The sequence below is a fragment of the Achroia grisella genome, unplaced genomic scaffold, assembly GCF_030625045.1.
Source record: "Achroia grisella isolate CSIRO2021 unplaced genomic scaffold, CSIRO_AGI_Agris_v1 utg642, whole genome shotgun sequence".
NCBI classification, from domain to species: domain Eukaryota; kingdom Metazoa; phylum Arthropoda; class Insecta; order Lepidoptera; family Pyralidae; genus Achroia; species Achroia grisella.
This window is the reverse complement of record NW_026712979.1, coordinates 4096364-4112380: the sequence shown is the minus strand read 5'-3', so window position 1 is coordinate 4112380 and position 16017 is coordinate 4096364. Positions and strand designations below refer to the sequence as shown.

Genomic DNA, 16017 nt, shown 5'->3' with positions numbered 1-16017 from the left:
TCTATTAATTATAAGGCTAAACGTATCTTACCACTTACTATCAGAGGGCCGGTCAGCTTGTTTGCCACTTAAATTATATGAAAATACTTGTTTCGATCACTTCCAATGACTAATCTACAAAGAATTCAATAGAAAGAAGTGGTGCAAAATCATTTTGCGAATACGCGACTGGAATTCAGATAATCGGTTTCTTACGTCTTATTATTAAACGGTGCAGTTTGTTCTCGTTCTTCCATCCGTTAATTTCTATTCATATCTAATATTCAGGGTTGATGACAGATATTACTTTAAAGGATAATATTATAAAATAATGTTTTCTTTTATTAAAATTGGTAATTGGACTACAATTATAATCAAGTATATTATTGATGTGCATATGAATGCACATATAAATTTGTGGAAATTCCATTTTATTTCTCAACTGGTTGAATTTTAATGTCCAATGGAATGAATGAATCGAATTTAATATTTTGTGAAAGGTGTAAATAAATGTTTCAATAAAAAATACATGTTTTTAAATTTGGAATTGGTTAAATTGATAATTTTAAATTCGGAATGGCTTCAATTCAAATTAAGTTTCGTTTGGAAATACCAGACTTACAAATTATAGACTACTGGAATCAAAACTTTTTATTCATAAGTCTCTTTTACTTACTCGTTTGCTTCAGCTTTAGGATCCGCAATAAAAGTATTTACCATTGCGTTCTTCAATTTATATAACTTGTATCTACAAATTAGTGACAAGGCAACCCTAACAAGAGCACTTTTCCATTAGACTAGTCTTCGATTAGCTCTTTTCAACCGTATCCCGTGGCCCCAGGCGACCTCACTCGGTGTTCCAGACACGTCAAATGTAAGTGAAAAGCTTAAAGTAAAGCCTGAATGGAAAACTGGTGTAAATGTGTTTTGGGACAGGTGAAAGGTTCTATACAATCCATTTCAACAGAAAATAAGGTTCGGGTAGAGAATGGCCTCTGTGTATTAGACATTTCATTGGAAATATCGCTGTGTAATTTTTGGAGTGACTTTTTTATTATAAGCTGATGATTTATTGATTACTAATGTATTTCGGCGAATTTTGTAGTAGACATATTTTGAGATTACTTTTCTATTTGTTGGTAGTATGTTTGCCAAATTTTTTACCTACCTATAATTCCATATTAATCAGTCACTCAATTAGACATCCGAACAAATAGTTAAACATTTGAATTAATGCTGTATATCAATACTGCAATCAATCTAAAACATATTTTGTTAGCGTACTGTTTGAATATGGACCAGTTAATTTTAAATATCAATACATTCAGTAAAATAATATTTATTTTAAAATTATGTTATGCAATTTACTATAAGTTATATCATTGAATTTATATTAGTTATGGAGAATTTTAGAAATTTATATTATGAAGAGTAAATTATTAAAAAAAAAAATTAAATACATAGCTGTCATTCATGCTTAGAGAAACAATGATCTGTTAGTTTGCGGATATATTAAATGAATAAATAAATATAATTTGCGAAACTGAGAAATTTAGAGATATAATCAATTTGTTTGTCTAAAACATTAAAAATTCATATTACCATGATCTCTACACATAAGTGCACTACCATACATTATTGAAAACGCATCTTCATCAGTTAAGCAGTTTCTAATATTAGTGCGCACAAATACACAGATAAATGAATAATAATTTTAACAATCATTGTTTTGAGTTTTTTTATTAGAGTCCCGCATAATACTTTTTCTCATACATCTTTCTAGTACAGACTACTAGATCAATTATATTTTTGTTATATGAATACCTTTATGATTACAACGTCGCAATAGAGCTATTATTATTATGTTGTAATCGTTTCAGCGGATAATGTGGCGTGGCGTGTCGTTCTTTTCTTTTCTTTTACCTTCTTTTTCCCCCCAAGTCCCAATCAAATTATGAGGAAATAAATTAACAATATATACCTACATGATATATTGTATTATTTAACTTCAGATGTGTACACAGATACTACATAGTTTTTTTTCATGTGACCAAGCTGACGATAAACTTAAGAGCATGTGGTAACCGTCACCAAAGTAAATGAATAGCACCCCGAATATGTCTCTTTCTATAATAGAATTATCTCTAAATTACCCCTTCTTCTCATCAAATATGTAGTATATAATATGTATGTTAGTAAGTTTATTTATTTACGTGTGTATATAATAAATTTAGCGTCTAGTGTGCGCCTCCTATATCCTATATCTATGTAAATATTGTCAATACCAAGTTGTCTGTAAGAGATTGATTTCTATTGTACTATACTTCTATTATTCTTTGTTTATCTATACGCAAGAAAGAGTTATTATTTTTATTATAACATCACGTTATCATGTGATGCTCATGGTGGTATCTTCTACGCTTTATTATTCCAGAGGTCTAAGACGATGTTCCTCCCTAACCCTGTAATTTCAATACCTTATCCGACCATTTCACTGAAACAACGTCCTATGCAGTAAGCTGCTTGGTCGATTGGTGAAATTGGTGGGACAGAGAACGTTAACGTTGACTACTCTGTACAAATTCTAGTATATTAAAGATTATTAAAGGTAAATAATAAAAATACATACGAAAAATGGTCTTTTATTGAAATCAATGTCAAGTTTGAAAACAAACGGTTCTATACTATCGTATTTTATGATTGCTACATTTATCCATTAATTATTGATCGACAACTTTCGAATTGAATTTGAAGTGACTAATATTAATATTGGAATTTTAATAATTATATTTACCCTGATTGTAGGATATTCTATGCGGTATTGGCACAGATATGCGTCTATTGCACGTTTGTATCACATCAGTGTAACACTGGCTTTAGAATTTCAAAAACACAACTCGTTGGTACTAACACGTTTTCTTTCTCACAAATCACTTGCACTCGAGTTTCATTTGGGCACTTTATATCTGATATTTATTGTTTATTATTTAATTGTCCATTTCCCATACACCACTCCAATAGAGTTCATTATGTTTATCCTGTAGTTTTACCACAGACTCGTATTTTCTTATCTATATTCCATCACAATGTCTTTTTCATTTTCACACTATAAATTAGTGTATATTATTCCTCACTTTACTCTCAAAGCTGAAGGTCGTAACTGCAAGCCGCCACAGTTCTTGCAGCTTTAAGGCTTTCTTCAAAACTGTATATGTGGATAACTAAATCAGACTTGTAGAACTAGTAAAACGTAGGCCAGTAGTACAAGCGCAGGTAAACTCAATGAACTGGCCCATTGAGCGCTACCTTGCATTGCCGCTGGAGTTTCTCCTGAAAATAAAGGTACAATTTAGTAATTAAGGTTTTGCAGTGAATAAATGTTTCATTCTTCTGACGTCATATAATAATTATCTATATATTTAGAACTCAGCAGACTGACTCAATATGCAATATACAGCCAAACCGCACATTTGGTAATGTAGAAAACTACGAACCTGGGAATCTACCAATATAATGTCATAAATTATTTATTGGTACTTTTGGTGAAATCTTTTGCAAGATACTAACAAATTTTACGAAATTATCATATATGCAAATTAGTAGTGTAATAGCCAAATTTACTAGTACATACTTCATATTATTACTCGAATAAGGATTTATTATCATAGCTGTATTATATGTGTTTATCTCGCTAATTAGGCTGTAGCAGTACAGTCGCATAAGGTTTTATATAAATAAAATAGTAGTATAAAATACATTACACATTTTATCAATTGTTCTTTACAAAATTAAATATTAACCCCAATAAAATTTATAGCCGTTCACACTTAATTAACACTCCAAATAAATAAAGATGTAGTAATTAAAAGTTAACGGGTGAAACGAACCAACTGGCTATTATGCTAATAATGGTATGCCCAAAAATAAACTGGCTTAAAGCAATAAATGTATAAATAAATTCAAACTGTTAGCACTGTAGGATTTTATGAGGTCCAGTCACGAAACATTACTACCTAAATACTGTTTCCTTAGCTTTTCTTGCTAACAAATGACGATTCTAAATGTTCACATTAATTGAAGCTGTAATGTAAGCGTTAATTTCAGAAACAATGCTAGTAGTACTTTGTAGAAGTGCACACATGGCTACCATACAACTAATAACATTTTTTAGAGTAAGACAGCATTAAAGTTATCTACGCGCATTTCGCCATTATCATGTTTTGTAATAGTATTGTTTGAGTTCATTCATTAAAAGAAACAGATATTGAATCTATTTATTCGCAAATAAATATAAAATGCAGAAACTTATTGCATTAACCTTGATTTTTATGTTATAATAAGGTTTGTTTAATATGCGCAAAACAAAATACCTACATGTCATTAATTATTGAATGTCTCGTTAAAGTTATAAAGCATTAACATACTTATGTAATGATGTATTGTATCTGAATATGATTAAACGCGACGTCACTTGTTATACGTTCTTTTTTATTTACATATTATGAAACTGGAAGCGCAAATAAGCTGACGCATCGGATGGTATATGCTAACCGTCACCTACATACATGAACGTATCGATACATGTAACGAATATTATCGTATCACGTTTTTTGTCGGCCGTGGCAGTATTGCCCGTCTACCAAGCTATCATACCTCCATACCCTATAATTATAAATTACCCTTTAACCGAAACATCGCTTATAAAACTTGTGAGGCTTGGCACCTCAAATATATAAGACAGACATATTCATATGACTTTGTTAGTGGATGAATTAATGAAATTTTTATAGACAAACCTGCCTCAGTATCACTGAAACTTATTAAAAAAGATTAAAGAGAATAAATGTTTTTTTAAATGTTTGAGACATATGACATTACATCTCAATGTATTATCTACCGCTTAAATCATGGTAAGTATTCTGAGAAACTGTTCGGCTTAATACCAGCTGCTAAATTTCATCGTCGTACCCTCCACCAGAAACTAAAACCATTCTTATCATCTGGATGAATGGCGATTCTTCATCGTTCGTTTTTCTAGAAACATTTTGCTATGCACAAAATCACCTTTCAGCAGTGATATTAAAACCAATAGGGTATTGAAACTCACATAAGAGAGCTTATTCTTACTTAAGAATGCACTGCCCTTGCAATTCCCCTGGTGTTGCGGGTGCTCACGGGCGGCGCCGCGGCGGTAGTCATTTACCATTTGGTGAGCCGCAAGCGTGTTTATCCTGTACTATTTAAAAAATATGGGAATATAAGCAACTGTTTTACCTGTAAGTACATGGACGCGAGCTGTAGCAGACTGAGCATTATCTGGAACACACTGGTATGCCCCCGCGTCGGACGTACGCGCAGCTTGGACGAGCAGCCTACTACTACTATGTATACCCTTCTCAGTCACCAGCGATATACCGCCACGTGTGGAGTCGAAGTTTATCGTCTGTATAAAAAAAAATATATAAGAAGACATTTATGTAACCTGTCAGGAAAGAATAATTGATGAAATAGAAATAATTTTTATTCAAATAAACTTAATATAAGCACTTTAGAATAGTCAAGTTTTTTTTATTCTACCGCTTATTCGGAATGCATATTCATCACAAGAAGAATAAGCAAGAAACTTATGTGTTGATCTTTTAAATATATATTGATTTACTTATATTTAATTAACAACAAAGATTAGGCATGCGATAATCAACATAGAAACTTAATCTCTGTTCAATTAGATAACACTGTCAGTTTGAAATTTCACCATGAATTTTAAGTTAGATATTTTCTACAAAAACATTATTATCATTTATAAAATCTTCAATTTTATAATAAGCTTTTCTACAAAGAAATTATTTTATGACACATATGATACATAGATGTAATATCTATATTTAATTTCTATCATTGTACTGCACGTCATCGACAGGGCACTCCCAAACTAGAACCTAAATATCTAAAAAGAGCGCAGTTTCAGAGATTTATCGCTTATAAACATTCAGATTGTAGAATAAGTTGTCGACCATAGCTTCTTCAACAGGGATTAAGGCTTTTCAACAAAACTCAAGTATGTCGCTCAGATTTTAAAAACCGACAACACGTACATTGTTGTACCTGTGGTTTGAAGCAATCTGTAGTAATATCAATTTGCGGTGATTGTTAATTTTTATGATTTTCCCTGCATTCGTAAGTTGAAAGCTAGCTTTTAAAACCATTAGACATAAATTCAGTTATGATTGAATTCTTATAAGTGCAGTACCAACTTTTATATAACGTAGTTAATTGTTCTAGGAATATACTTTTATTCTTTTTTATTGAATTGTGAATTGTGAAATTCTATTACTTAAATTTATAACAGAGTTGTACTATGTATAAAATTACACCAACCGATGCGTATCATAATAAGAATTTCCTAAACAACCTGATATTCAAGTAGATAAATATATTTTAGGCATGTTGAGTAATTGAGTTGATTGAAGACTTTAGAGTTCTAACTCACAATATTTGAAATTGTGAAATTTTAATCAGGAGATGTACTAATAAGTCTAACAATATAATTTCATGTCATAAATATACTTTTTTATATCTATAGTAAGATTTTTTATTTATTTTTTTATATATTTATACCAAAGTACTAGACGACAGTGCACAGTCTGTTGGGAGGTGAATGTAATAAACAATATTTTTGAAGTAATAATATCTCTTACGCTACGCGACATGCTACTGAAGATTTATTACAAAGCAAGTATACATTTTGCTTTTATTATGAATTTTCAGAAGTATTATCAAATAAATAATACATATTGTTACATGGAACAAAAAATAATATTAGAATTTATAAAACTTTGAATTTACTGTAGACAAATATTAAATTTTCATCATTATTCATGTAGTTTACAATTAATGAATGATCCACACATGATCATTCAATAAATGTATATTTTATATATATGTAGGTTACTTCGTTGTGATACTTTATGGAGAATATTAAATTATATTGGGACGTTTGGGATTAATGATTTAAAATATGCATATTAATACTACTATCAGATTATAATAAAAATATAATCATACTCATAAGTATTAAAAAACGTACCTATACAATGTATTGTTTGTGATTAGAAATATAAATGAAAGAGAAATTCGAAATGTTTGTTGCATTGAGGAAAGCGTTTGTAATAACACCTTATTTCATGGAATCCAATATTTACTTTCTTCTCTTTTATTCTTATAATAAGGTTATTGTACATAAAAGTAAATGTTTATATATTATTCCACGTAGGGTACACATAGTATCTATCTACTACCCAAATTATAGATCTTTTGATTTCATGCAGAGCTTCGCCATTTCAGATCGAAATATCCAGTTGATTAAAATTATATTGCTGTGGCATACGACTTCATAATCATAGAGATGCAATCGTATGGATATTCTCTTGTGTACACGTGATACGATTTCGATGACTATTGTAGCTAAGTGTGACTACCGCAATTTATAGAATTAGTTTGGTAATAATGGCTTTTATTAACGTCAAGAAACTTTAAAAAGAAAATCCTTTATCTATCTTACAAGCATTTGTTGTAGCACTTTTACTTAGAAATAACATCGTGCGACTAAAGAGAATCATAAAAAGGGGATTAAGGATTTACGGGCAAAATTGTTAACTCTTGACACTTGCGGTGAATTGTCATGGAATGTCAGGTCAGGTAGGTCAATTTGTAAATATCTAAATACTATAAATAATACTTTAATAGATTAAAAGTAATGTATTGTATAATACATGTTTTATGTAACAAGAATGGCTAACAATTAGATGGTACATCTTTAGTGGCAACAATCGTCTACATAAATGAACCACTATCATGAACAAGTGATGATGATGATGATGATGGTACATAGAATTATATAGTACAGCCATTACGAAAACTTTATCTTAATTTCAAGCAATGTTTACAATAATCACATTCATAATTCTTATATATGTTATTTGATTTATACATCTAAATTTACCTATAATCTTTATTCAGTTTGCCACATATTGTTTTTTATTTTTGCTAAGTCACTGAAAACCTGTTATTATAACCTTTCTCTAGAAATATACTGTTTTAATATATTGGATTATAAGCTATTGGTTTTCTAATAAATAAATAAATGTCGATTTGAATCCAAATGGGTATAGATATGCGACCAAATGATTGTCAATTATGGTATTACAATACAGATGGCGCCATGCTGGGAAGGGATGGCAAGCTGAATGGTAGCAAGTGTCCCCTACTGTGAGGCAATATAAATAATGCAATGTGACATGTTTACCTACTTAGTTATATAAGAGATTTATTTGATAGAGACAATAGAAGTTTTGATACATCTTGTATGTAACGAATTAGCATAACTGTAAAATACAATAGATATTTTGTATTCAGTGTTTAAAAATACGCCAAGTGTAACGTTAATTACATCTGTTTTTAATTTTGCAATATTGCAAATATTTTTATAATTAATATTGAATAATATTAAGTCTCTGGTAATTAAGCTTCTGTAATACGAGTAAAAACTAAGTACATACAATAATTATTATATTATGTAAAATTAAAGTGTTGTAGAAGTAAAACGTTCATTATTTATTTCTGTAGACTTAAATTTTATAGTAGTAGGTTTTCATACGGCAAACCTACTACTACTATTCTATTTTATTCCGAGGAATTGGCTGTGATACGTGTGGGTGATATTCTGTAATACAAATTACAAACCAAATAATCATTTGTCGTCTACATTTCTAATCACAGAATTTCCGGGTTTTAGTATCTAAATACATACCATTACTTAATTAAACCAATTGCGCGCAAAGATCCCAGGTTCAGAATCACATATTTGGCTGCATCTCACGAGATAAATTTGCGGAAAGCAATACTACGACTGGGCGGAACAGAATATCTAATGCAAAGCCATTCGCGAAATATTGCTTCGAATTTACAGTCTAATTGCAACTTGGATATTGCAAATACCATGCCAACCCAGAATATTTGTATGTTTAATCAAATAATTATATATATCTCTGAATATTTTTTTATTATATGCTAATATTTCGATTTCGTTATAAGTATTATAAGTAACAATTCATTGAATTATAGATATTTTTTCAATATATACGTTAGTTTATTATTACGTTTATATGTTATCGTATTGCTAATTATCTATTGCTCTTATTTATATCAAAAATTTTGTTTAAAGTTATAGCTACTGCTATCAGTTTAATGTATACTCTTTCAATTATTTTTTAATAATAATTATATACAAGATGTTTAAAAGATGAACATGAAATTCAACAGTAAAAACAAAAAGTTAAATTCGTTTCAAAGTATTGTGTAATAATATTTTTTTATGAAAAATTAATTATAATTGAGACATAATGAAAATTGGTACGTTGGTACATAGTAATTTCTTTGTAGAGCAATTTTAGAGTTGTTTTGTATAGATATATATAAGGTCTTACCTTACTTCTGTGAGTCCAATTAATTGTTATTGGTGGCTCTGGGGTATGTCGTACGATACACGTTAAATTTATCGTAGATCCAGCGTAGATAAATAAATCTGGACCACCTAGAATTTCTGTTTCCGGTTCTGTGGAAAAAAAACTACATCAAATATATGAAAGTATTATATTTTGAATAATTGTGAAATGTCTTTTATTATCTGTAACATTATCGAGCTAAATGAACAGCTATAATATATATAAGAATACATAATATATAAGACATTTTTATAATGAAATTTATGTATCTAGAATGAAAAACAAGCTGATGGTCGAACACTAAGTGGTAACAGTCATATAAAATCATATATGAACAGCACTACGGATGTGATCATATGAAGTCTGTGGTAACTGTACTAAGGCTAATATATGATCTTCTAGAGATTATCTTAGGCTAGTATTAGTGGATTCATAAGTTTATATAAACTGTAAAATTATAAAAAAAAAACACGAGAAGATTTTAAAACACTATTTCAACAGAAAAATAAAAATAATGTCGGTAATCCAAAAAAGATTGCTTTGTTCACACCTGTACTAATTACAGAATTTACACTTTCTACAAAATTCCCCAACATTTACACCCATACGAAGGCTATAAAGACCTTTCTTTATAGCCATTCGGTTTAAATTCTCTATCGTTCGCCCTCATTCAAGCGCTGTAAAGCCGTCTCTTTATAGACATAGGATTGAAATTCGCTATCGTTTGCTTTCATTCGAAGACCATAAACTAGTCTCTTTATGTATAGTTTTAGAAAAATAGCAGTACTTTAGTAACCATGCACAGTTTAGTAGCAATGGATAGTGGAAAAATGAATGCTATCATAATTAGTACATGTGTGAGGAAAGTTATGGGAATAAAACGTGTCCAATATGGAAAGTTTAAAAAGTTAGCCACGCAAATTAGCTTGACTATGCATTTGCAGACGGGAACACAGTATTCAGCATAAAATGCTAATATAAATATATACTTCGTATAAATCGACAATGCCATCGTTTTTTTGCATATATATATATATATATATATATATATATATATATATATATATCTATCGATCTGTATATATATATATATATCTTATTATATACATATTTAAAGAATATATCAATTTCTTATACAGAATCTCGAATAAAAATATTAGAAGTAGAAGTATAGACGTAATTCTTTGCATTGGCTAGAATTTTAAGACTAACATTATTCTATATATTTACTAGGCACCTAAGTAGTTATATATCTGTATTAACAATTCTATTTATATTACACCGACATAAGATTTTCAAAGTACATAAAGTATAATAAAACTCTGAGAATTCCACAAGTGTAGCCGGTTATATATAATACGAAGACGTTTGCGGGCGAGTGGGAAGACGTTCCCGCATCCTAGGCTTTTCTCGTCAAGCAAGAATACTGCGGTGGTTTTAGCAGGTAAAAATCCTATTGTATCCGCTCCAGTCCTAAGACTAGCGCTTATTTTTCTGAATATTTTTAACACCCCGTTTAAATAAACGGTGTAATAAATTCATAAAAAGTTCTTTTGTAATACATAAGAGTCATTGAAAAAAAACATTTGATTTCGATGTCGTTGTTACTTTTCATTTGTTGTTACATTCAGTTCATATATTTTCGTTATTTTCAATAGTGTAAGTAAATTGAACTTTCAACTTAGCTGTAACATTTTGTTAAACTACATATAATTTTGCAAATAACCCCCACTACTACGAAATAATCATTTAGTCTCTTAAAAAGCTATTAGACGATATATACAAAACCGTATAAACATTATGTCATTTTAATTTATTTTTTTTAGATTCCATCAGCGCTTAATACCTTGATAAAAAAATCGACTTTGAAGATTTCTTAGGTGTGTGATGATAGTTGATAAAAACAATTGTAATAAGAAGTTCAATGGGTCGTCCATAATGATATTAAAAAAAATACATAATTATAAACACATACTAATATTATAAACATATAAGTGTATTTGTCTATCAGTCGTAATGAATTTTACATATAATAGATGGATTCTACGTGAACGGATATATATTCTTTAATATATCATTTACCTAAAAAAGTAATTTGGAAGGGATGAAAGTTTATGCAAAAATGGTCGTGACTCTCAGCGGTTAGTCTAGTATATTTATAAAACTCTATGATCTATATGATTGTATGATGGAGACAAATAAATTTAAGTAGGTATGTACATGTATGTTGTTTGCTGTCGACAGTGTGAACTGCGAAGTAAACAAACAATACTAGAACTGGCTGAAGAGTTCTATTTAACTTCTACAGTCGAACTATCTACATTGTTTGAGCAATTTTATTGAACTGAAGTGCTTTGAAGTTTTAAAGTTATACAAAACTAGTGTAATATATGAAATTTATTATGATTTAAATTTCGTTTTTATATTATAATGCAAAGAATAAAAAAAAATACAATATAGAATATGACCGCGAGACATCGCCAGCTTTTTCATTATCTTAAAGATAATCTACTACCTACTAATATGTTTGTCTTCTGACACAATCAATCTCTATTTCATTTTCAATTATATTCACTCATAGTATCATAGCGCAAATTCAACAATATTATCATGTTTTCTCAAACAGAACTTACCTATATTTTACAACAGTGGTAATTTTATATTATTGAAATAACAAACACCGTTATATTAACATTAAGTAGTTAGTATTATTAGTATTAGTAACGTAACATTGAGTATTAAAAATAGACAACTAACAAAAAACTAAACAAATAAAAGGTGCATATTTTGACTAAATTAGAAATGTTCTACTAAATAAACTAAAGTTTCGTTAGTTTGGAACCGTTGTGCATTCTGCAACAATTAATTTTCTTCGTTTCAAAAATAGAAATTACGAGTAGTCGTTAAATTAATGAATAACGTAGGTGTTTAGTTTTTTTTGTCTAGCAGTAGACACATTAGGTCTATTTGTTTTACTAACTAAACAAAATTAGTTACATTAATTTAAAACCGTTGTGCATGCATCTACAATATTCAATTCCCTTTTATCCGTATTAAAGATAGTAACTATGAATAAATTTATACTTTAATAAATAAAGTTGGTGTTTGGTTTCTTTATATTAACAGTAGACTATTATCACATTTGGTTTATTGCAACTCACCTACGATATTGAGATACACTGCGTGTCCAATGGGAGGCGTGGTAGAGATCTGGCACTCATATTGCCCGGAGTCTCGCCGCTGTGGACTGCGTATCCTCAGCGCCCATTCCTCCGAGCGAGGCTTGTGCTGCGCCTCAAAACGCTGATCCGAGGTGTATGTGTATCGACCGACGGTCAGTAAGTGGATGTCACGATGTCTCACCCATGACACCTGTATTATGATGTAAGTTAATTAACAAATATACATAAACTTTTGAAGATTTTGTTGTAGATTCATACCAAGCAACGACTATGACTCACTACTGATTTTCGTAAAGTGTACAAATATTTGTTTTAGCTTAGCATATAATTGTAGTTATTCAATTGTAAAAATTTGATGAAACCCGTCAGCCATTTTTAGAAAGACGAAGCATACAGAAAGAAATAAAAATTGAAAATTTAAATTAGCTTAGGTGATCTACCGATTTATAATGCCTTAGTTTCTATGGGTATGGGTTCGATTCCTCGCACAATATGTATAAGTATGATTGTATCTGTCTAGGTATTTATATACATATGTTTATGTATCTATATTTACAAAAAAAATATCTGTGTATTTTAACAGTTATCTAACAGAAGCTCAGGGTAGCTTGAAACTAGACGCTGCGTGACTGTGTGAATTGTCCTGAGATATTATTGTAATATTATATAAAGTAATCAATTAGTATTAGAAACTTAGGTTAAATTATTAATCTTACTTCTTACACATAGTCGTAAAAGATACCGAAAGACGAAAGTCAATGACAATATTGATAAAACTAAATAAGTTTTCCAAAGAAACAAAATTGAAAATTGAAAATTATACGTTTTAAAACCTTTATAGAAACTGCGGAGTCACGTAATCAATTTAGTATGGAAAGTACAACATTTATTTTCAAACTTCTATTTTGTTCAGAAAAAAGTGTAAAAGAGGAGTTCCAAGAATATTCTACCTGACTTTCGGCTTTGTATACCGAATTATATACTTGAATACCCATTGTAATCGTGTATAATATTATTTACTTAATATTTTTATAAAATTATAAGACTGTTATATCGCAATTATAGTAAAATATTTAGAACAATCGAGAAGGTACTGCTGACCGACCATCAGACCACATGACAAGAACAGTACTTAACATGAGTACATTGAGTACCCAGCCCACAAGACGCGGCAGATCCCGTTTCATATGGATGTCTGTTATTAATAGAGATTTAAAAACCTCTGAAATAATACGCCAGACGACCCAGGATACACCGAATTGAACAGACAGACTAGTCGCCTTTAAATAAATGGGACTAAGGCCAGGAAAAAGAAGACAACAGTCTTATAAGATTATACCCAGTAAAGTTATTACGTAAAATATAGATACGTAATTAATAAAATGAATACTATTTAATTAATTTCCGGTTCCATATGTTTGTTCCCCCTCATTCTTGCGGCGGGCGTAGGTATAAATTAATTTTCTGCGGCAGATAATACCGACTTACAACACCTGTTTCGAAATTAAATATCCTGTGTCAACGCGTAGGAAGTTAATCTGATTATATATATACAAGGGGGGAATTCCAATGATTTGGAATACATTTTTTAAAATAACGTAAGCCGAAAACCTAAAAACGTATTGTATTACATACAGTTTGCTATTGGAATTCTTATATCATATTTATAATGTCCAAAAATCTTAGTACGGCTAAAATGTTGGCTGTCTTTCTTAACTTTTCTGAAATTACTAGCGACCCGCACGGACGGAGCTTCGAATGAAATTATTTTAAGGATTTCTATTTTTTATTATAAAATACAATTCTTCTATTAACATTAGTTTCGACCAGTGGTTTTTCATTGGCAACATATAATAATATTCTGTTACAAAAGAATTCAACAATACTTTTGTTTGTGAACGTCTGCAGAACATAAGGATGTTATATTCGATACTTTAAGTCACAAGCCGTAGTAATGATACCTTGTTAAAAATGAGTCAGCCAATCAAGAAGATAATTATATTGAGATAATACCTACAGTTCTGTTTTGTAGATTCTTGACTTTGCAGAGTAAGGTAACTGGATGACCCACAAGTCCGGTCACGTTGTCGGGAGTACTGGGGTCGAAATACGGGGCGCCGGGCGCTTGGGGCCAGTCTTCTAGGAATTCCGCTCGGAACCGTCTTGACGATTCTGACACGGTACTCTGGTCTCTCGGCCGACTGCTTCCACTGTCCAGTCGGCAAACTGTCGATGTGTAATAATAATTATATCCTTAATAACGATTATTTTGTAACGGGCTAGGGTTCAAACTTATTTAAATATTATATATCCAAAGAACTTATTTTATAGCAGTTTGTAAGCATCAACTAAAATTTGGTTACATGCATTTTACAGTAATATATCAGGATTTGTAGTCATTGTATATCAATTTTATTAGGAATAACATTTACGAATTCTATTGCGAGTTATAATTTTATATTTTGTTTGAACTCGAGCAACTTCCGGAAAACTTTTGATCAACAAAACAAAATGGCCCAGTTTAATCAGGAACAACTGGTAAACAAAATTAACTCGAATTCGCTTTGTTATACAAACGTAATCGTAAATCACAAGCAATTGTGAATATAAATATATTAGTATCTATACTATAACGATGACTTGATTAATTTTGTGTAAGATGGTATTTGGTTGTAATAGAATAGACTCTCAGTTAGTATGTTTAGTGTGCAGTTTTAATTATCAATATAATTATAAAATGAATTTTAACCAATACCATAGTATGGGTCTAAAAAGGCGTATTAATTATTTTTATATGGAAGCTAGTAATTAAAAAAAAAAAGGATTGCAATATACGAAAAACAGCAAATATTATGTTTAATTGTGAATTATATACATTTTTTATTTATAATTATTTCTACCACATAGAAATGATTACAATATTGGAATTATGTGTATCCTTTGTTATGAATAAAAGGATAGTCCCTTAGTCAATAAAACCAAATTGGATTATTTTTAGAATAGATGTGTTTGCTTGTTTATTTATTATGTCATGATATACGTATTATTCTTGTTAACGTTATATAAGAATTGAATAGTATGAACAAACTATGTGGTTCGGTTCGACCAGTCGATTGTATTGTATTGAATACTATATTGTGATTGGATTCATAACGATCGTTATTAATTGCATTATTATTGTAGTACTATGTAATGTACACACCTTTAGATCAAGAAATATACAGATTACATATATAAAAACTGAAAATATATATTTGAATATCATAGGAACAGGCACCAAATGGTTCCCTGAGGATAAAGCAGTTATCCCATTATAAACTCGCTTTGTGTATAATTTTAATTGTATTTAAACG

At 30.0% G+C, this 16017-nt stretch overlaps 1 protein-coding gene across 1 annotated transcript in view; it reads right to left on the bottom strand.

Annotated features, from left to right (window-relative positions):
* Positions 1-2626: 2626 nt before the first annotated feature.
* Positions 2627-16017, bottom strand: part of LOC131849399 (zwei Ig domain protein zig-8-like) — a 42267-nt gene continuing 28876 nt past the window's right edge. The window contains exons 3-7 of the mRNA XM_059199468.1: positions 14682-14890; positions 12644-12854; positions 9465-9592; positions 5254-5422; positions 2627-3309 (exon numbers count right to left, since the gene is read on the bottom strand). Of these exons, the coding sequence (XP_059055451.1) occupies positions 3206-3309; positions 5254-5422; positions 9465-9592; positions 12644-12854; positions 14682-14890 (821 nt within the window). The 3' untranslated portion in view covers positions 2627-3205. The remainder of the gene's footprint in view (positions 3310-5253; positions 5423-9464; positions 9593-12643; positions 12855-14681; positions 14891-16017) is intronic.